Raw genomic sequence first — 21,312 nt, forward strand, 5'->3', positions numbered from 1 at the left:
CTGAGGCTTCAAGTGGCCAAAAGAGACAGAAATAAACAAGTTTTACATTGCCTCCTCCCAGTCAAGGTTTAAGAGGTGGAGAGAGAGAAGAAAAGCAGAGTAGACACTTTTAAAAAATGCGGTCAAGTTTGGAGATTAGATCAAGTTATTCAGGACGGTGAAAACCTATGTGGACTGTGAAGAGTTCCCAATGGATCAGCGTGGGTGTGTGGACAACAAAATGGCAAATGAAGTTTAATGTGAGCAAATGTAAGGTTATTCATGCTAGAGCAAATAGATAAAATCCCCAATACAACAATGATGTCTAAGCGAATGGTGATCAACTGGGAAAGACATTTTGGGGTCGTGGTGGATAGCTCAATGAAAAAGATCAACTTGGTGTGCAGTGATGGCGAAAAAGGTAAATTTCATGCTAGGGGTTATAAAGAAAGGGATTCACAATAAGACGGCAGTATAGAAATGCCATTCTATAAATGCATCTTGGATCTCAAAAAGTCAAAGAAAATTAAAGCATCAACTAAACAGTTATAAAAAAGAAAATCAGAAATCATTCAAGTTTGGTTGTAGATATAACAACGGAAAGTATTTCTTATTACCTTCCTTGGACTTGCAACACCAAGTTGCAGCCATAGGAATCCAGATGACAAGGGGTGTTTGCTCCTGCTGAGCCAATCCACAGAGTACTCTCCCTTCCATTTCTTCCAAAAAATCCGAAGTCAGACCATCTCACATCCTGTTGAAAAGGCAAACTTCAGATAAAACAATCTAAGTTTTGAACATCCTGTTAACTAGCCACTGGCTCTTTCATTTTCTTTTCATCCTTTGTGACTGAAGCCATTCCAGAAGCTCTCTCAGTGTTTTTCCTTGTAAGGTCCAAGGGCCAGTGGTGCCCCACACCCACCCCAAAATTAGCTCCTTGACTAACTGCTTATTAGGCCCGTGTGAAGCTTCGGCCAGAGTTGAATACTCTACAGTCCCCCTGGCACTATGCGGAGGTGACCAATCTCACTATGCAGTGCTGCACTCTGCCCAGCACTGGAAGGAAGGTCTTGCTTTAAGGGAAATGGAGCCCTCCTGAGCCTCTGCACCATCCTGGAAGGTGTTCACGGGGTGCTGAGCAGCGAACCCTTCCCTGGCTTACCTCCTAGAGCTCTTGAGGGCTCCAGTGTTCTCTTATTTCTTTCATCTGTGTGTGGAATTAGTTTTGTTCTGGGCAGCAATATTAAGGCAGTGTGTGCACACATATATTCAGAGTGGAACCTTCCTGATTATACCTGAGTGGGATCTAAAATCAACTGAGTGGACATCAAAAAACATGTGCGCGCATGCACGTGGGCTCACCTTAGAGGGAACAAGGGAGGGCTCTCCTTCTTTCCTAAAAAGCCCTCCCAGCACTGAGAAAATGGCAGTACTTGGTGGAGGTTAGCACAGTGAGAAATGGCTCTCACGCTGATTTGTGTGTGTGTGTGCCAAAGTGGCTCCTTCTAGAAAAATAGTGACGATTGCTGCTCTATTTACTCACTCTCCTCCAACCCACCTTGCATTTTACACTGGGCCCTAGGTGAAATGTGGCATTAGAAGGGGAAAATTTGAGCCACGAAATTACACAAGAATGACAAAATAAATCTACTTTTTCTATGCAAAGTCAATTCTACTAATGAAGGTAATTACCCATCATCTATAAAAGCGAAATGGCTTTGAAATATAGATATTTACATTTCACCTCACATAGCTATCACTCTATGTGATCAACTGCTGTGTGGATACAGAGGACCATTTACTGAGTGGCAGGTTTCCTCAATATGGAAGTAACCATTTGGTTAGCTGCCTATTTAAGGGGTTACAGGCAATTGTTTTATCTACATCTGCATCTAATTAGGGTTGTCTGAACCGGCCCGACCTCTAGCTGGTTTGGCATGGAGCCGGCCTGCTCCAAGGATTCTGTTCTTTTTTTTAAATGGTGGGCCCACCAGGGGCGGTCATCTTTGCCAGCTCCCCTCCCCCCACCAGCCTCCCCCTGGCAGTATCGGACCATTTTTGGGCTGTTCTGGCCCTTTCTGAGCTCCCGGCAGCCATTTTAGAAGCCACTATATGTGCACACTGGCCATCTGCCTGGTTGGATGACCAGCCGGAGACCCCCTTGCAACCCCCGCTCCCCGAGGCCTCCAAGGCGGTAAATCCACTATTATTTTTTTAAACAAACAAAAAAAGAAACATCCCTGGCACCCCTGAACGGTGCCTGAATGGCCTTGAATTGGAGCTGAGCAGGGTCCCTTGTTTGGGGTGCTGAAACCAAACATGCCAATTTCAGTTTGAGCCAAGTCTGGACTCAAAACGAACTGGGAAAACTGGTTTTGTGCACATCCCTACATCTAATGTACAGTAAGATTCTTCTTAGTACAGCAGAATGATACAGATGAACAAGCTATACCAGGATGCATAAGTTCGCACCTTATAGTTGATCATGTGTATAGGTTCTCTGTATTAACCTACCATGGGGGTAAAATTAAAGATAATTTTACCATACATCAGCTGTAGATACATGGTAAAATTGGTCACTTGTTTCTATGAACAAGTGCTCATTGAACTACTGCTCAATGTGTGGTCAATGGAAGAATGCCTCATTCCACTATTCCATAACACTTTCTTTGGCTGATAAAACCATTAACAGCCTATGCCCAGAATTTCTCAGAACGAGCTTTGAAAAAAGTAGAGAAATTGTCATCCCAATTTGATCAATCAATCAATCAATCCCAGTTTGACGACTGTGTCAATTCTGGTTTCTTCTATTGCAAGATCACCACTGTTGATGCCATTCATTACCAGTTGGTTGGCTGCCTGTTTTTTGCTTGTTTTGTCCATTGTTTAGAACACATTTTAATTACCCTGGCCCTTGATTTAGTTCTTTACAAAAATATGAGTCAGTTGCATCGATACTGAATAAATGAAAGATTAACAGTAAAAACAAATCTCAAGAAAGTATCCATAAAACAATTACATATACATTAATAAACAGAATAAGATTAATGTGAGTATAGTCAAACAACCTTGAATATTATAGAGTAGAAAATAATCAGTGAATTTGGATTCCAAGTACACTAGGGCAGGTTGCCATTTGGCAGTTTTCCTGAGGAGAAAGTCATCCAATTATTCTTTTCAAAGGCAAGATCCCTCTAATGAAATAGCACCATTGGCAATAAAGACCAATAGCCAAGTGTCTGTGTGTTTTGACCAAAAATATTAGAAGCTTTGGGCAGCTCTCACATTACAATATTTCATGTGCGCAACAATTTTTGTCAACTCCGCCCTCCACCCTATTCCCTTTGCTGCTTCAATATATGTTCCTGTAGGTTCCCTATCCTCAGGGACTTATTTGCGGAGTGGGTGGAGTGGGATTGGGGGTAGCAAAGGAAAGGAGGAGTGTGTACATGAAACATTCTGACATGAGGGCAGTGTTAATCTGGATGCAGTCTATTTTTTAAATTATATCATCATCATCATATATTTTACAAAATTAATGTCAAATTAATGTCTAGGATGAAAGCACTAAGAAAAATGAGACAACATCAAAGAGTTATTACAAATATGAAGGATGGGGGGAGAGCCTAAAACTGATGCTCAAAATTTGAAAAAAAATTATACAGCCCACTTATGAGGTCACCTGGTGTGTGCGTTCGCGCATGTGCATGTCCCCCCTATCAACTTTGCAATGCCTGGACCAATATGAACCAAATTTTGTGCAGCTGTAGTGACCCAACGGGATACCTCAATGGCACAGTTTGTGATGATATCATCCACACCAATTCCAGATAGTGAAAATTTGAGGTGCAAGTGGGAACCGATTTGGACCAGATTTGGTATAGTTGTATGGACAAACAGAGACACCTCAAAGGCATAGTTTGTGATGATGTCATCCACCCTGATACAAGATAGCAGACTTGTGAACATTTGAGGCGAAAGTGGGCTAACGTGAACGGCCTAGCCGATTTGGACCAAAATAGTCCAATTGTAGGGATAGTTAAAGGGAAGTAGGAAGGTTTGTTCTTACGAGAACTAATACAATAATAACTTGCATTATATATTTAATTGCTTACTCCTTCGGTTTCGTTAAGAAGCTGTACATAGGTCATAAGTTCGCAATTCCTATCCTACAGTTTGGTTTGGGAGGGAAAAGAGTTTTACTGTTTAATTTTTTGAGGGAAGAGAGGGCTTGATTTGATTGGGTATGTTTTTAAAAATGGATGGAACTGAGTTTGTTTGGTGTGGTTTGTTTAGAAAAATTGGAGGGAGAAACAACAGTGTAAGATTAAAAATTGGAATTAGAGCTGAGCAGGAGTAAGACCTGGAGACACACAGCTAGTGAAGAGATAAGCAGACAGCAGAAGAAAGCTGACGGGAGCAGTCGAATGCACAGAGCTTGAAATCAGAGATGTGTACGGATTGTTTTTTTGTTATTCAATTTGACCTCAAATCGAATGCAAAGAAGTTGAATCAATTCATAGAACCAGCTCGACAAACTGAATCAGAAATTTACAAAAAATTCACGATTTGCCCACAGAGAACAATGGGTAACTCGAATCACCCCATTGTTTCCCATGGACACTGACTTTGTCAATCTGAGATACAGCAAAACCAGATAGTTAACAGCAAGCAATAGTTAACAGAAAGCAACAGCACAGCAAGCATATTATATTATTTACTCAGTACTGAGAAAACCACAAAATCAAGCCTACCTACCTTTCTTCCATCCTGTCTGCCACAGAGAGAAAGGAGAACAGAGCAGTCATGGCCAATGGACCGTCCCATCCCCCAGGTGCCAAGGAACCCCTCCATGGACCACCAGATGGAACGTGGAGGTGGAACAGCCTCTTCTTGGGATTTGTGAAATGTGTTGCAGACACTGTCCCCTAGCAGGTGGTTGCTGAAATCAGCATCTGTGCCAATTTAGACTCCAGAGTTTTGGCAGTTCCGGCAGACGTGCCTACCTCTCAAGTATGGTAATTGGAGGTACTGCTTTGGAGTGGCTCTGGTCCTTTCTTGGGGGGAAGTTCCAGAAGGTGGTGCTGCGGGACTATTGCTTGGCTCTGTGGCCATTGGCCTGTGAGGTCCTGCAGGGTTTGGTTTTGTCCCACCTGTCAGCAACCAAGCCACCCGGTGCGGGAGTCTGTCCAGAAAGGGACGAAGCAGAAAAGTTGTTGAGTCTTCAGAGCCGGAAGCAGAGCAGGGCACGGCAAGAGATAGTGTTCCATTCAGAAACCAGTCTGGGGTGCAGAGGCTAACACACAGCTAGGAATCTCTCTGGCTCTGGTTAGGGGCTCGTAAATGCTCTATGAAAGGCGTGTGTTGTCTTCCAGTGCCTGACTGCAGGCTGTAGACATGATTTATAGTCTGAGCTGATAACTCTCAGCTGGCAGGGATTCAGGGCTTATCAGCTTTCTGAAAGGGCCGCCTACTTCTCCTGATGGTTTCCAGCTGTTGGTGCCGTCTTGTGACTCTCCTCTGTTGTGGAGTCATCGGGGGTTGCCTGTTTAACTCATCACCTGATTCCTTAGTCCCTGACTCTGCTGCCTCAGACTGCTGTGTTTGTTCTGGAACAGCAGCTAGACCTGCTTCAGCTATTTCTTGGGAACTGACAGCCGGGCTCTGCCCCCCAGGTACCCCTGCATCAGCTGGAGGACTGTCAGTATCCCCTTCTTCCTCACTATCTGAGAGCTGGGGTGCGACACCCCATGCTGTTTAACATCTACATGAAACTGCTGGGAGAGGTCTTCCGGGGTCTTGGACAGAGTTGCCAGCAATATGCAGATAACACTCAGCTCTATCTCTTCTTTTCAACTGATCTTAGGGAGGCAGTGGATGTCTTGAATTGGGGCTAGAGAGCGTGATGGGTTGGATGTGGGCTAATGAACTGAGATTGATCTGAACAATATGGACGTAATGTTGGTCAGTAGGAGAGCCAATCAGGATGAGGAGATTCTAACAGTTCTGGATAGGGTTGCACTCCCCTTGAAAGAGCAAGTATGCAGCTCGGGGGTATTGCTGGACATGGCTCTGCTTTTGGAAGCTCAGGTGGAGGTGGTGGCCAGGAGTGCCTTTGCATGGCTTTGGCTAGTGTGCCAGCTGTGTCCCATTCTCGAGAGGCAGATCTGGCCACAGTTACCCATGCCTTAGTCACATCACAGCTGGATTACTGTAATGCGCTCTAAGTGGGGCTGTCCTTGAAGAATATTCAGAAACTGCAGCTAGTGCAAAATGCGGCAGCTAGGAGTTTATCTGGAGCTGCCCACTGGGATCACATTACACCCATTTTCAAAGAGCTGCACTGGCTATCAGTTTGTTTCTGGGTCCAATTCAAGGTGCTGGTTTTGACCTTTAAAGCCCTTAATGGTTTGGGCCCGGGATACCTGAGGGACCACCTGCTCCCGAGGGTTGCTGCCCGCTTGACAAGGTCATCTGAGGAGGCTCTGCTCCGGGTGCTGACAATGAGGGAGGTTCAGCTGTTGTGCACGCAGGACAGGACCTTCTCTGTTGCTGCCCGACTCTGGAATGCAATCCTGGTGGCTATTCGCTCCTCGGTCTCCACCACAGTTTTAAAAAGGATGTGAAATCTTGGCTTTTTATCCAGGCTTTTATATGATTGTTGCTGCTTTGTATTTTGTATGGTTATCTTATGCTTGTATTTTAAATCTTTTTAGTCAGATCTGTGTTTTTATATTCTAGCTTAATATTTTAATGGTGTAATTTTTAAAGTCTTGTTATAATTTTTCTGTGTGAACCCCCATATGATTGTTTTAATGAAAGGTGTGATACAAATTTAACAATCAATAAATAAAATAAATAGTTTCCTTTTCTACAAATTGCTGCCTGAAATGCAGGGCCTTGAAATTAAACAACAGCGCAGTGGGAAACAATGAAAAAGTGGAAAACCACAACTTTGCTTATGTACAAAAAGCAAATGCAATCATGTGTGGTAATGAATTCCCTAAGTTCATTATGAATTGGGTGAGCTACTGCCAATCAATATAATTGGATGACCTTCTAGTTCTAGTATCTGAAGAGACTGAAAAGAATCTCTTTATTCACTCTCTTCACACATCATGTCTCCCATTAGTATTTTTTTAAAAAAACCAAAACACTAAAATGCCCAAATTGTTTAAAATTTTCTTCTTAGGTAAGGCACTCTAATTTCATCATTATATTATAAGCTATTTTTGTGCTTTCTTCAATTCTACAATATTGTTTTAAAGGGGAAAGGCAATCAGAATGTTACAAAATATTCTAAATGTGCATAAACAATAGATTTATGTAATGACATATGACACTAGTCTTCATTTCAATTTCTTTAATTTTTAACACTGAACTTGTCTTTTTCACTGCCACAGCAAACTGGGCTTGCAATTATCAATGAGATTTCTACAATGACCTTAAGATCTTTTCTGGTAGCTACGGCCAGTTCAGAGCTCCATTGTTGGCTGGCATCTAGCCTAAGTCATTCATGAGTAGTCCCACTGAAATTAATGGGACAAGTTAGTCATGATTACTTGCCTTATTCATTTAAATTGAACTACTCATGAGTAACTTGGTCTGGATGTCAGCTAACAAATATGTTATATGAGGATTAGATTTTTCCTTGGACATAATTTCCAACATTTATTTTAAAAATAGTGTACCATTTTGCTATCTAGCCACCTAGCTTTGAAGATAAATCATTGATTGGATCTCTCAACAACCTATTCAGGATGTTATCTTATTGAATAAATCTGATGCTGTTCACAATCTTGGCAACCTCTGACCACCTCTGACCTGACACTATTTGTGATTAATTTAACTAGAACTTGTCCACACCCTTTTAAAAAAGAAAGAAAAATAAATTCCATGATAAATCCCTAGGTTTTACAGACCATATTGTGAAAGTTATCCATTATCCTCCAAAGTTCTACTTTCCAGTTCTTTTAACCCACAAGACAATCCATCCTCTTACTCCATGCAGGGAATTGTTGCATCCAACCCCATAGTGACAAAACTATTCACCATGCCCCTGCTTCTGATCATAAATCCAGAGAAGGTGGTCATGGTAAATCCTCCTACCCATCGGGGCGGTAGCTTTGTGTGATTCACAATTAATTTTACCATTTTTCCTTGATACAGGGAATGTTTTTCCTTAATCGGGCATTTGTTGGCATTAAATTCTTGCCAAATTTCCTGTTCTGTATTGTGGATTGCTGGGTTCAGCCACATACTTAGGGAATATAATTTAAGGTTTGGTTCAAGTATTTTATAAGGTTTAAATGAAGGTTTAAAGCTAGTTTATTATTTTACTTAATCTATTTAGTAGATGTATGTCTTGCTGCATCCCATGGGCTTAGAGCAGCTAAGAAAAATATTTCCAAATGCAAATACTCCTGTCCATAAGGGGTTCATAATTTAACTAATTAAATGGCTTCGATGAGAGAGGCCAAAGGAAATTAAAATGACATTTTATAGACTTTAAAAAAGAATGAAACCTCCAACATCCTCAACTGTTATACATAACCAGCCCAAATAGCCATCAAAAGGATAGTGCTTCCTACAGGCAGCCAGTTGCTAAATAGGTGTGTGTGTGTCTGAAGAGCCTCTGCAGAACAGGGTAGCCTGGGCTGGACAGGAACCAGGGCTCAGTCCCAGGTGTGATGGTGATAAGAGTCTCTGGAACTGTGCCCAGGAGGCAGGTAGCTCTTGATTTATGGCTTCTTGGCTTGCCCATATGGGGGAAAGCCACATTCAACTATTAAAATAGCCATTCACTGCATTTATTAGGGAACAAATGCATTTGGTAGACTAACCAGAGCAGGCAGTGTATATTAATTCCAAAAAGGTAAAAGTAGGCCTAACCATCTGTCCAGATCCTGTCTAATTGTATATAACAAATGCACTGTATTTACTTCACAGAATTCATTAAATTGGAGGAGGCCATAATTCCAAGATATCTGAACCAACCGCGTGCTTAATTGAAAGGAACTGCTTGGAGTTTCAGCTGTCACTGTGCTTCAGATTTATAAAATGCTCCAGGTTTACTTAGGCTGCATTTATATGGTTGATTTACATATCTATTAGTTCTTGCATACCTGGACACTTTTTTACTTCTCTCTGTGCTATCCTGGCTAGTACAATTAATCTAATGGACAGCTGGTTCAATGCCAAATCACCTAAAACAATGGCTACAATTTGTCTGAAAGGACAGCTGATCAATTACCGATTTGTTAAACAGGATAATTAGGCTGGTGGTATATATCTAAAGAAAAGACTAATAAAGGTTTTTCTTTTTAAAAAAATGTACATATGGAACTGCCTTATTCTGAGCTAGAGCATTGGTCCATCCATCTCAGGACTCTCTATTTCAGCTGACAATGGCTCTTCAGGGTCTCAGGTAGAGGGCTTCACTACCTATTACCTGAGGTTAAATTTGAGATGGTAAGGACTTAATCTGAGACCTTCCCTCATGCAGAGACCATTATCCTAGGGCATGGCTGGGCAGAATTCTGGGAGCTAGCTTCTTTTTGGTAAAGCCTGGGAGCTACCAGTGCAAAATGGAGGCTTGGAGAGGTGGAGCTAGTCTCAGGATGGTAGTTTGGACAAAAACATACATCCAAATTACTCAAGATTGGATATACAAAACTATGCAAGAGACATGCTTACAGTCATAATGTTAATTTATTTTTTTGTTCTAAGAACATAAGAACAGCCTTGCTGGATCAGGCCCAAGGCCCATCTAGTCCAGCATCCTGTTTTGCACAGTGACCCACCAGATGCTACTGGAAGCCTACAGGCAGGAGTTGAGGGCATGCCCTCCGTCCTGCTGTTACTCCCCTGCTACTGGTACTCAAAGGCATCCTGTCTTTGAGGCTGGAGGTGGCCCAAAGCCCTCCGACTAGTAGTTGTTCATAGACCTCTCCTCCATGAAGTTATCCAAACCCTTCTTAAAGCCATCCAGGTTGTTGGCTGTCACCACATCTTGTGGCAGAAAATTCCACAAGTGGATTATGCGTTGTGTGAAAAAATACTTCCATTTGCTGGTCCTAAATTTCCTGGCAATCAATTTTATGGGGTGACCCCTGGTTCTAGTGTTATGGGAGAGGGAGAAGAATTTCTCGCTATCCACTTTCTCCACACCATGCATGCTTTTATAGACCTCTATCATGTCTCCCCGCAGTTGTCTTTTTTCTAAACTAAATAGCCCCAGGTGTTGTAGCCTTGCCTCATAAGAAAGGTGCTCTAGGCCCCCGATCATCCTGGTTGCCCTCTTCTGCACCTTTTCCAGTTCTACAATGTCCTTTTTTAGATGTGGTGACCAGAATTGTACGCTGTACTCCAGGTGTGGCTGCACCATAGTTTTGTATAAGGGCATTATAATATTAGCAGTTTTATTTTCAATCCCCTTCCTAATTATCCCTAGCATGGAATTGGCCCTTTTCACCCTTGCTGCACATTGAGTCAACAAGTTCAACGAGCTGTCCAGCACAACCCCAAGATCCCTCTCCTGGTCAGTCACTGACAATTACCTGTTTCTAAATGACCATTAATTAGTCCTCTCCACAATATCTACTCCACATTCATCACCTCAAGTGAATTATCTTCCTTCTCATCAGTATAGCCAGTAGATCTGGCCTGAGGCCCTGGATCCATGGAACAATCACAATGCCTCTTTGAGGGATGGCTAGCTACCACCATCTTTGAAAGACAAGGTGATTCATCTCCTTCCGAAGAGGCCGGGACTGGATCCTGAGGACCTTAATGAATTTAGACTGGTGGCCAATATGCCGTTCTTGAGCAAGGTGATTGAATGGGTGGTTGCTGGCCAACTCCAGACACTCTTGGATGATATGGATAATCTGGGCCCATTTCAATTGGATTCCAGACCTGGCACGGCGACTGCCTTGGTCACCCTGTGATATGGCCTTTGCCATGAGAACGACAAAGGGAGGACATACCCGTTAGTTCTCTTGGACCTCTGAGAGGTCTTCAATTCCTTCTGGGGAGCATGTCTGAACTGAGAGATGGGGGCACTGTTTTACAGTGGTTCCACTCCTATTTGAATGGTCGTCTGCAGAAGGTAGTCCTGGGAGACTACTGTTCTGCCCCATGGAGTCTTCATTTTGAAGTTCCCCATGCTTTTTAACATCTACAAAAACTGCTAAAGTTGTCCAGGGAGATGGAGTGAGATGTTACCAGTATGCAGGTGACACTCAACTCTATTTCTCTTTTTCATCAAATGCCGGTGAGGTAGTGACAATCTTGAACCAGTGCTTAGACTTGATAAAGAGTAAAAAAACCAGCGACTCCATTCAGACAAGATGGAGGTGATGTTAAGAGGTGGTTAGTCTGTCTAGTTAGGTGGCAAACAACCTGCTCTAGATGCGGTTGTACTCCAATCTAGAGCAGGTTGTCTGGGGGTGCTTATCGATCCATCTAGGTCACTTGAGGCTCAAGTAGCCTCAGTAGCGCAGAGCACCTTTTATTAGCTTTGGCTGATATATCAATTATGGCCCTAACTGGACAGAGATAGGTTGGCAACAGTTATCCATGCACTATTGACCTCCTGCCTGGATTATTACAATGCGCTGAACATAAGGCTACCTACCTTTGAAGATAGTCCTGAAACTTCAGTCAGTGCAGAGCATTGCAGTTAGGCTGCTCACTGGGACTGGCTCGTCTGAACATATTACACCAGTGCTATGTCAATTGTACTGGTTGCAGACCATTTCTGTGCCCAATTCAGTGTACTGGTTTGGCCTTTAAAGCCCTAAACAACTTAGGACCAGTCTATCTGAAGGAATGCCTTCTCCAATATGTTCTTGTATCTTAGATTATCTAAGATCATCTACAGAGGAACTCCTCTGGTGCCACCGCCTACAATGGTGCAATGGATGACTACGAGGAAGAGAGCCTTCTCACTAGTGGCTCTTCATCAATGGAATGCCCTCCCTAAAGAGATCCACCTGGAGACTTCTCTGTATATTTCACCTCAGGCACCAGGTGAAAGCCTTCCTTTTCCAGTAAGCTTTTAATTTGAAACTGCTGGTTCACCTGACTTCTGCAGGCTCTGAACCAGCTTACTGGCTGTTTTAACTGTTTTTAGAGGGTTTTTAATGTTTTAGATTTGAATTATCATGTATTTTGTTTTTGTAAACCTGAGGATTTTGGTCAGTTGAACAGTGTATTAAAATAAACAAACAAATAAATACTAAAATAAAAGAATGCAGACAGTCTTCTTAACATGAATACATGAAACAAAGTTCACGTAGATGCAGAACCCTTGCAACATACAGAATCTGCATAATTTGATGCATGAGTGCTAATAGCAAATCTCGAACCTGAATGCAAGTGTTTTTCTCTGAAATTGGAACAATACTTAGACTTGATGGTGTTAGTGCAGAAAATGCAGATCCACAAAGGGAAAAAAAGAACAAAAAGAAGTTATAAACAGATAAGCATTTCTGAGGCTTTGGTATTTTGTCTCATCCATTAAGATCAAGAAACTGGTTTCAGAAATATTAGACTTCAATTATATGTCACACTGAAGAATCAAAATTTTATTTTCCATTCTGCAATATTCCATCAAAAAATATTCAATTTTTGATGCAATATCTCCTGTATCAGTGTCTCCAAAGGGACTGGAAACTAGTTCAAGCCTTGTAAATCTTGAAAATTCCTCTGAAATTCACTGACAACACTTTCCAACTGTCCATAGTATTGTTCTTTATTGTGGAGTAGTTTTGTTTTTGTCTGCTCCGGCAATGCATGGGACATATTTGAGAAGGTCTTAAACACTTCCCTCTGGAGTTGAGAACACAGTGGCTGCAACTTCTTTTTAAACAAGTTGACAGAACTAAACATTTCCACAGCAGTATTTATCTTGCAGTTCTTTCAATTTTTGTAGAGATATCTGCAAGGATTGCCAGGTCTAGCAGCATTACTCATCACAAAGCTGTGGATATTTGTTTCCTCAAGATGAAAGGAACTCCTTTGTTTCTGGTAGCAGTCCCTAAACGTTTGTAAAAATCTTCCCTAACCTGGACACCTTACATCTGAATAAAGCAAAAGTCCTCTATACCAAAACTCCTTTTTCCCTGTTGTGACCCGAATAGTTGCTTCTGCAAATTCCTTACTCCGACACAGGAATTCCCAGTCTTGGGTGCCCTGAAGTTTTTGGAGGACAGTCTCATCATCTGCAGCCAAAATGGCCCTTGGGAGTTGTAGTCTAACAACATCTGGGGACTCAAGATTGAGAGCCCCTGCTCCAATGGGATTAACTATGGTATTTTCATGACAACATGCATCACATTTTTCATATTCTGCATTTTACCATAAAAAGGTGCTTGATGGATTATAAAATAGTGAGAGAGAAGGCAAGCATCATCTTGGCAGAGAATAAGAAACCCATGTTTAGGTCCAGTCATGGAGACTGCTCTGTCTGCAGTGATAGAGACCAGCTTAGTGATTGACAACTTTCTTCTATAAATTGATTAAAAACCTTATAAATGTGATCCTCATGAGTCTTCCGCTTCAGATGAATAGCTTTTAACTATCTTCCTTTATTTTGAAACATGTAACAGCCCACATGGATGAAGATACACAGCTGAGAAATGTCCATTGTGTCTGTGAACTCATTTCGTTGGAGAGAGGAGCAGAGACACTCTTCAGTGTCATCTGCATTAGCTCTGTCAAATTGGAGCTCATGGCTTTTATGCAACGTGCGACAGTTATCAGTGACAGCTGAAGATCATTAATGGCTGGCAGAAATTCCACTCTGTATTTAGAGTTCTCAATTAATTAATCAGCTGCTTCAAACAAATGCCTCTTTTATGTTTAGTAGGACATAACTCACCTGAAATGAAGCTACTGCTGCCACTGTTGACATGTTTGTGCACTTCAATGCACCCTCAGACCAGAAGCTTGGTCACAAGGAAGTGAAGGCCAAGCCTGATGCATTCCTGAGATTCCAAACACATGAATGAGTCATCTCGATTAGGCATTTCCAGGTGCCCTCAAGTCACCTGGAAACATGGCTGCAATGGGACTGGGATATGCCACTCTGATTGCATCTAGGCATGTAACAGAGAGTCAGGGCAGACCAATTTAAGAGCACCCAAAGGAGACAAAGGGCAATGGGATGCAAGCTTCCTTTCTCTTTAATGAACTTTTGCAGATAAAGTGAGTGTCCAAGGTCACTTTTCCTACCTTTTTGGTAGTTTCAGGTGAGTCATGAAGGAGAGAGGTGTGCCCTCTCCCATATTTCTTTTTAGTTTGCCTCTCTGGCAGGAAACCTGTTGAATGATGCTTTTGTTTAAAGGGGAATACCTAAGTGACCACCCACAGGATGTGTGCATAGCTGACCCAGAATCATACTTTATGTGGAATAAAGTACTTGAAATACTTTTGTTGGTGCCCAGGTATCCAGGCCCTCAGGACACATATTGAACTACAAGATCCTTCTCCCATGAGATTTGTTGTGTTGTCGTGCATTGGTGCAATATATCTACATTAAACTGCTGGGAGAGGTCATCCGGGGAATTGGACTGAGTTGTCAGCAATATGCAGATGACTCTCAGCTCTAAACTGGGACTGAAAAAGGCCAGTGCCATGCTAGGGATCATTAGGAAGGGAATTGAAAATAAAACTGCTAATATTATAATGCCCTTATACAAAACTATGGTGCAGCCACACCTGGAGTACTGCGTACAATTCTGGTCACCACATCTAAAAAAGGACATTGTAGAACTGGAAAAGGTGCAGAAGAGGGCAACCAAGTGTCACGCCCTCAATCTCTGACAGCAAGGAGGAAGGGGAAGCTTTCAACTTTCCAGCCGAGTCAGGAGTGTCTGAGGGGCAGAGCCTGGCTGTCAGCGTTCATGAAACGGCTGTGGTGGATCCAACTAATGATTTAGAGCAGGCACAACAACCTGAGTCAGCAGAAAGCGTGAGAGACCAATCAGAAGAAGAACTAGGCAATGAAACACTGACACCACAACAACGCAGGCGCACTAAACGCAGAACGCAATTAGAATCTATTAGAAGGTGCAAACGCCTCTTGCTGAAGGCTGATAAGCCGTGAATTGTTGCCAGCTGGGAGCTATCGGCTTCCACTATAAATCCTGTCACCAGCCGTCTACTCCTTGCTGAAAAACAACGTATGTCATTCAGTTGACAGCATTCAGCCAAGCTGTGAACTTCCCTGGCTATTTGGCCAGACCTTGACACCAAGATGATCAGGGGCCTAGAGCACCTTTCTTATGAGGCAAGGCTACAACACCTGGGGCTATTTAGTTTAGAAAAAAGACAACTGCGGGGAGACATGATAGAGGTCTATAAAAGCATGCATGGTGTGGAGAAAGTGGATAGCGAGAAATTCTTCTCCCTCTCCCATAACACTAGAACCAGGGGTCATCCCATAAAATTGATTGCCAGGAAATCTAGGACCAACAAACAGAAGTATTTTTTCACACAACGCACAATCCACTTGTGGAATTCTCTGCCACAAGATGTGGTGACAGCCAACAACCTGGATGGATTTAAGAAGGGTTTGGATAACTTCATGGAGGAGAGGTCTATGAACAACTACTAGTCGGAGGGCTGTGGGCCACCTCCAGCCTCAAAGACAGGATGCCTTTGAGTACCAGTAGCAGGGGAGTAACAGCAGGAGAGAGGGCATGCCCTCAACTCCTGCCTGTGGCTTCCAGCGGCATCTGGTGGGTCACTGTGCGAAACAGGATGCTGGACTAGATGGGCCTTCGGCCTGATCCAGCAGGGCTGTTCTTATGTTCTTAAGTATGTGTGTGTCTGCCATCCATTTCTCCCACTTTCCCAAACTTTTTTCTACTCTTTCCTCTTAAAATGAGTTTTTAAAAATTGCATTGTTGGTGTAATCCACCGTGAATCAGGGCATGTCAGTTTTTAATCAACTTTAAAAATCAACGTATGATGTAATCCTCTTACAATTTAACTTGTAAAGAAACAAAGAGATATCAAGGTCTAAGATGACCATATAGGGGCTATTCACATGGCAGCATGCACGCTTGCTCAGGCAGGCAGGGGGCAGGCGGGCGGGGGCAGAGTTCAACCTACCTTCCCCCAGATGACTGTTTGTAGCCCTGCTGATCACAACCATGCACCCACAAAGCCTGAGCTGCCAGGAACATGGGTAAACAGAGAATCGCACAGTGCACCAAATGCACTGGGGGACCCGCCTCCCCGGGGACAGCCATTCTAGACGCCCTTTTCTGTGTCAGCTTGGACTGGAAGCAATTCGCACTGATATATGATCCTGGGAACCAGGTTAAGGGTTTGTTTGCGCCCTTAACCTTGGTTAAGGGCCGGCTTTGGCACTGACTTTAGTGCAGCAGCAGCGGGATCCACGAGTCACTGAGGTTCTCACGGGAAGTCAAGTTGAGGCTTGGCCGCTTGCAAGAAGAGACTCATATTCTGCACATTACATTTCTGTGTTGGATTCTGTATGCAATATGTAAATGTACATATTTATACATACAGCTACACTATGGCTGAGCAATTATGCTTCATATGGGAAACCCTACACAAAATGGCACCAGGTTTACTATGGAGACTGATCATTTGTGAAAGGGTCAGGTTATGTGGCAGGATACATTGTCAGCCTTCAGACCACTCGTCTGGAGAATAAAGTGATTCCTGAGAATACAGAAGTTGCCAATTTTTTCATGGCTTGCTTAGTCCAGTTTCAGGGCTGAACAAATGCACACTAGTAAACATATAATCTATCCTAACTCTTTATAAAGGTAGGATGTCCTTTTTTTTTTTTTTTTTAGATTCAGTACTGGAGAATCATCAAGGTGAATGATAGGCTTCCAAGTGAATGCGGCAATGCTAGGAGATGACTTGATTTACAGAAAGGAATATAAAAGCTTTATACAGTACAAACATTTGTCAGAAGCTTCAAGAAACCACAAAGGAAAAGTTGTTCTTCTAGCTTTTCACAGCCATAAAATTTAAAATCCAATATAACTATTTCAGTGATAAAGTTAAGGGTAATAACCATTCCCACACTTTAATCTCACACCTAAGTAGTTTCAGTATTCTCTCGCAACTTGAGAAGAAAGAGAGCGAACACAATCAATATTAGATTTTTAAAGAGTGTTGTTTAAAAAATGCTGCCGCCTTGGTAAATACCTGCCATGATTGTGCGCAAAATAGTTTTTAACCAATGAACAGAAAAAGAATTGGTAAGTACTGAAAACCTGTCACAACGGACCACTTTTCTACAATAAAAAAGACCCTCTGTTGAAATAAATGCGGTTTAGAATATCTCAAGCATAACAGATGGCACATTACTTGTGAATTACATTTATTTTGCTTGCTGCTTACAATGGAGCTAATATACCCATATGTCACTTTAAGAGGTCTCATTTCTATTTAAGCTTCATGCATATATCTTGCCTCTGATTTATATCTCAAAATTCTGTAATGTAATATCAAGTGAACAAAAAATCCTGTACAACATGAGATATTGCTCATACATTAAAATAATGGAATCATTACCTTAAGCCACACAACTGTAAATGATAAACAGTGCAATCTAAATTTCAAACAACTTCTAAATGGCCCTATTAATCACTATAAATAAAAAAAAAGTGTAGTTGGCCTCCTTCTACCCTTCAAGTCACCTTAGAAAAATATCTATATAAAATCTAAATGAGAACAGCAGATAAGCACAGGAAGGATTTTAAGAAAAGAAAACCTTTCAATGGATGGAAGTTTCTTAGACACTAGAACACTGAAAAGTCTCTTAACAGCTCGATCTGACTTTTAACCAGCTACCAATTACCTAGTTTTCAGGCTCACAATAGCCCTATTACGACATTACAGAAAAGACACTGTACTAACATACAGCACCTAAAGCAGGGATGGAGGTCCTCCGGTCCCGTCACTCACCCCTGGCAGTCTGTCGCTCACAGAGACAGCAGCTTTCGCCTGAAGGTGTGAACACCATATCCGTGAATGTGCGGCGCCCCAGCTCCCAATGACAGAAATGCATGCATTCACTGATATGGAGTTCACATCTTCAGACGAACGCCACTGTATCCATAAGCGGTGTGCCACTGAGGGTGAATGCTGGGGCCAGTGTGTGCTTTCCTAACCAGCCCTGCTTTAGCTGCTGTATGCAAATATTTTTTCTATAACATGAATGGGGCTAATGTCTATCTGTTAATTGTTCCAGGAGTGCTAATTCTGGCATGCTTTGATGCTGGTGATAATATTATGGTGGTTTGCCCCTGAGGACTAACTTTTGTTGTAAAGGGACTGGATGCATGATACATGATTAGATTCTGCCAGTAGTTTTTCATGCTCTGGAATAAGAAACTATAGGGCCAACAAAAGGTATTGGAACAGAATGCATACATAAAGTGGTAATGAAGCAAATAGGACACCTTCAGCCGATAGTAATGGCATACTTTCACACGCCCGTAGCAATTCAGTGTTAGCACCTGATATCTGTAGCGAGATGTATTTTCCACAGGTCCCTGAGGAGATATGCCACATAGGTATTTGTTTGTTACATTGGTTTCCTGTCCTTCCTCCAAGGGTCTCCCATCCAAGTGCTAGCCAGGTCCATACCCATTTGGCTGGAGAGATCAGGTGCTTTTACAGCATTATCTGTCTATCCTACATAGTTGTGTGTGTCTACACAAGCATACACACAACTACTTGAAGTCCAGAGATATGTGGAATTAATTAAAATAGTTATTATATTTATATCCTGCTTTACCTTTACCTTCAGAGAGACTCAAGAATTTACCAGTATGGTTACAAGTGAAGTATTACATTTCTGCCTTTTAAAGAGATTTCAGCATCAAACTTTGCTCTTAGTGAAGGATGAAAGTACAATAGTTTACATATCTTCCAGCACAAATATGGAGGATTGTGATGCCAAGTACTACTATTATTTTATTTATTTATTTATTGTTGAATTTATATACCACCTTTTGTTAAAAACAACCCCAGGGCGGTTTACAAAAGTTAAAAAACATACAATAAAATGTCAGTAAAAACAATTAAGCTAAAAATATAAAACAAATCTAATTTAAAAACTATTAAATACATGCATAAAATCTATAAATGGATAAAAACACATAGAAGCAGTAATAGAAACAGTTGTGTAAAAGCCTGGATAAAAAACCAAGATTTAAGAAGCTTTCTAAAAACTGTGATGGAGTCCGAGGAGCGAATGGCCACCAGGAGAGCATTCCAAAGTCTGGGGGCAGCAACAGAGAAGGCCCTGTCCCGAGGGCACGATAGCCGAGCCTCCTTCATTGTTGGCACCTGGGGCAGAGCCCCCTCAGATGACCTTGTCAAGTGGGCAGCAACTTTTGGGAGCAGGCGGTCCCTCAAGTACTCCGGTCCTAAACCCCTATTATAACACTGGGCCTAAACCCCTATTATAACACTGACTGGCAGCCCAATTTCAATATTTGTGCTAGCAGATCTAAACACTTATTTAGAATATTTATACCCCACCTTTTCAAAAGCTGTAATGATACTTAGCATTTATATAGCATTTTTGAGTCCCAAAAGCACTTCACTTCACAGTTATTTCAGTAATCTTTACAGCCATCCCTGAAGGCAAATCAACATTATTATTTTGCAAGCTGAGGAAACATGTGACAACAGCAGCTCCTGGGGCATTGCTGGGGGAGAGGGGGCCCGTGTTCGCCCTTCTCCCCAATGGCCTCTCGGAATGAGAGAGATAATGAAGAAAATAGGAAGGAATGGAGCTGGGCCCCCCCGGGTTCTTTGAACCCATCCGCTCAATTATAGCTACACCCCTGTGCAACTCACTTAAGGCCTCCTAGTGAATGCATAGCTGTGAGATTTGAACCATAAACTTCCCAGTTCACACTCTTAGCTACTATGCTACACTAGTTTTCACTACATCATAATATTGGCCAAAAATAAATATTTGCTCAAGAGAGAGTTGTACAGTCATCTGCATACTTCTGGGAGTTCCTGTCCAGTTTTAGCAAGCAAAAAGACCAAAAGGGGAAAAAAAGGTTGAACAACATACCTGGAAATGTTCTGAATTGTCTTCAAATAGCTTAACTATATACTTATAGTCAGCGTAAGTCCAGTATTTACACAAATCATAACCACTGAATGGTCCAGAAGAGCAAGGCGGATGTCTTCTACTCCAGGCCAAAAACTCTTCAAGCGTGGCTGCCACATAACTGCACTCTGTTTCAAACAGAGGAGCTAAAACAATATAAGAAGAGACAACATTACAGGCACACTGAACACAACACCAATAATAAAGAACAGATACAGAGCGAGCCAAATTTAGTAGATGAAACAATAATTTTCTGTCTCGCCTCAGACTGCTGGTTAAACGCAATATAAACCCACAAATGAAATTACAACAGCTTGGTTGCCGCAGCTGAAAACAGCACATACAACAAAGCTGGTGGCAAATTTCTTACTATAAATATTCTGTCTTATACGTAGGTTTGTACAAAGATATATTTATACATCTCTTTAGCCTTATGTTATCTGCGCATTCAGTTGATGTGGGGTAGTGTGGCAGCTCCAGGGGCCCTGCTTAGGCTCTTAATGCATCTGGGAGGTGGCGGGGGGAGACAGAGCCTGTCTACCCCATGTACACTTACTGAACACATGGATGATAATGTGTGTGTAGTGATGTACAGAGAACGTACACCTCAGATGGTGACATACCCTTTCTGGAAAAGTAGGATAACACAATGTTGCAAGAATTTTCCTGCACAAGACACGTGATGATGTTCCTTTACATATTTGGCACCATTGAGCTACTGGGATCTGAAGTACTTCGATATGCCCAATGGAACCTGCCTTCTTCCTCTGAAAGAAGGAATGGTCCTGTGCCATGTCACAAATTGCTTTGAAATTCACCACAGTTTCAAAAGAGGCTTGCCATGTGAGATGTTCAAACCTCCTAGGGAAGACAGAACATGTCTAGTTTGTTAGATCCAAGTCTTTACGTAGATTCTGGAAGCTGATTCTTCTTCTCAGCCAAGGAATCACAGTCCTGGTTCATAGCTTTTAAAATTTGTGAAATGGAGGGGGTGTGTGTGTGTGTGTGTGCGCGCGCGTGTGTGTAAATGAAACCAAGTACAAGAGGCTTCTGGCAGATTGGGTCTTAGCGTGGAAGCACAGCCCATATACTACTTCTGCCATGTGGATGTGGCAGCGAATCTGTTTTGTGTGAGGGATTTTTAAATACAGAAACTGGAGATCAGTTTGGACTAATGGAAACAGGCTCAGCTCTCTAAGAAA

At 42.2% G+C, this 21,312-nt stretch overlaps 1 protein-coding gene across 6 annotated transcripts in view; it reads right to left on the minus strand.

Moving 5' to 3' along the window:
• Positions 1-21,312, minus strand: part of HSPBAP1 (HSPB1 associated protein 1) — an 88,667-nt gene that overhangs the window by 29,279 nt on the left and 38,076 nt on the right. For all 6 annotated transcript variants that reach the window (XM_053260220.1, XM_053260182.1, XM_053260172.1 and 3 more), the window contains 2 exons: positions 20,072-20,256; positions 597-733 (listed from right to left, as the gene is read on the minus strand). In XM_053260220.1, coding sequence (XP_053116195.1) covers positions 597-733; positions 20,072-20,256 — 322 coding nt within the window. The remainder of the gene's footprint in view (positions 1-596; positions 734-20,071; positions 20,257-21,312) is intronic.

Source organism: Hemicordylus capensis, chromosome 1 (genome assembly GCF_027244095.1).
Source record: "Hemicordylus capensis ecotype Gifberg chromosome 1, rHemCap1.1.pri, whole genome shotgun sequence".
Lineage (NCBI taxonomy): Eukaryota > Metazoa > Chordata > Lepidosauria > Squamata > Cordylidae > Hemicordylus > Hemicordylus capensis.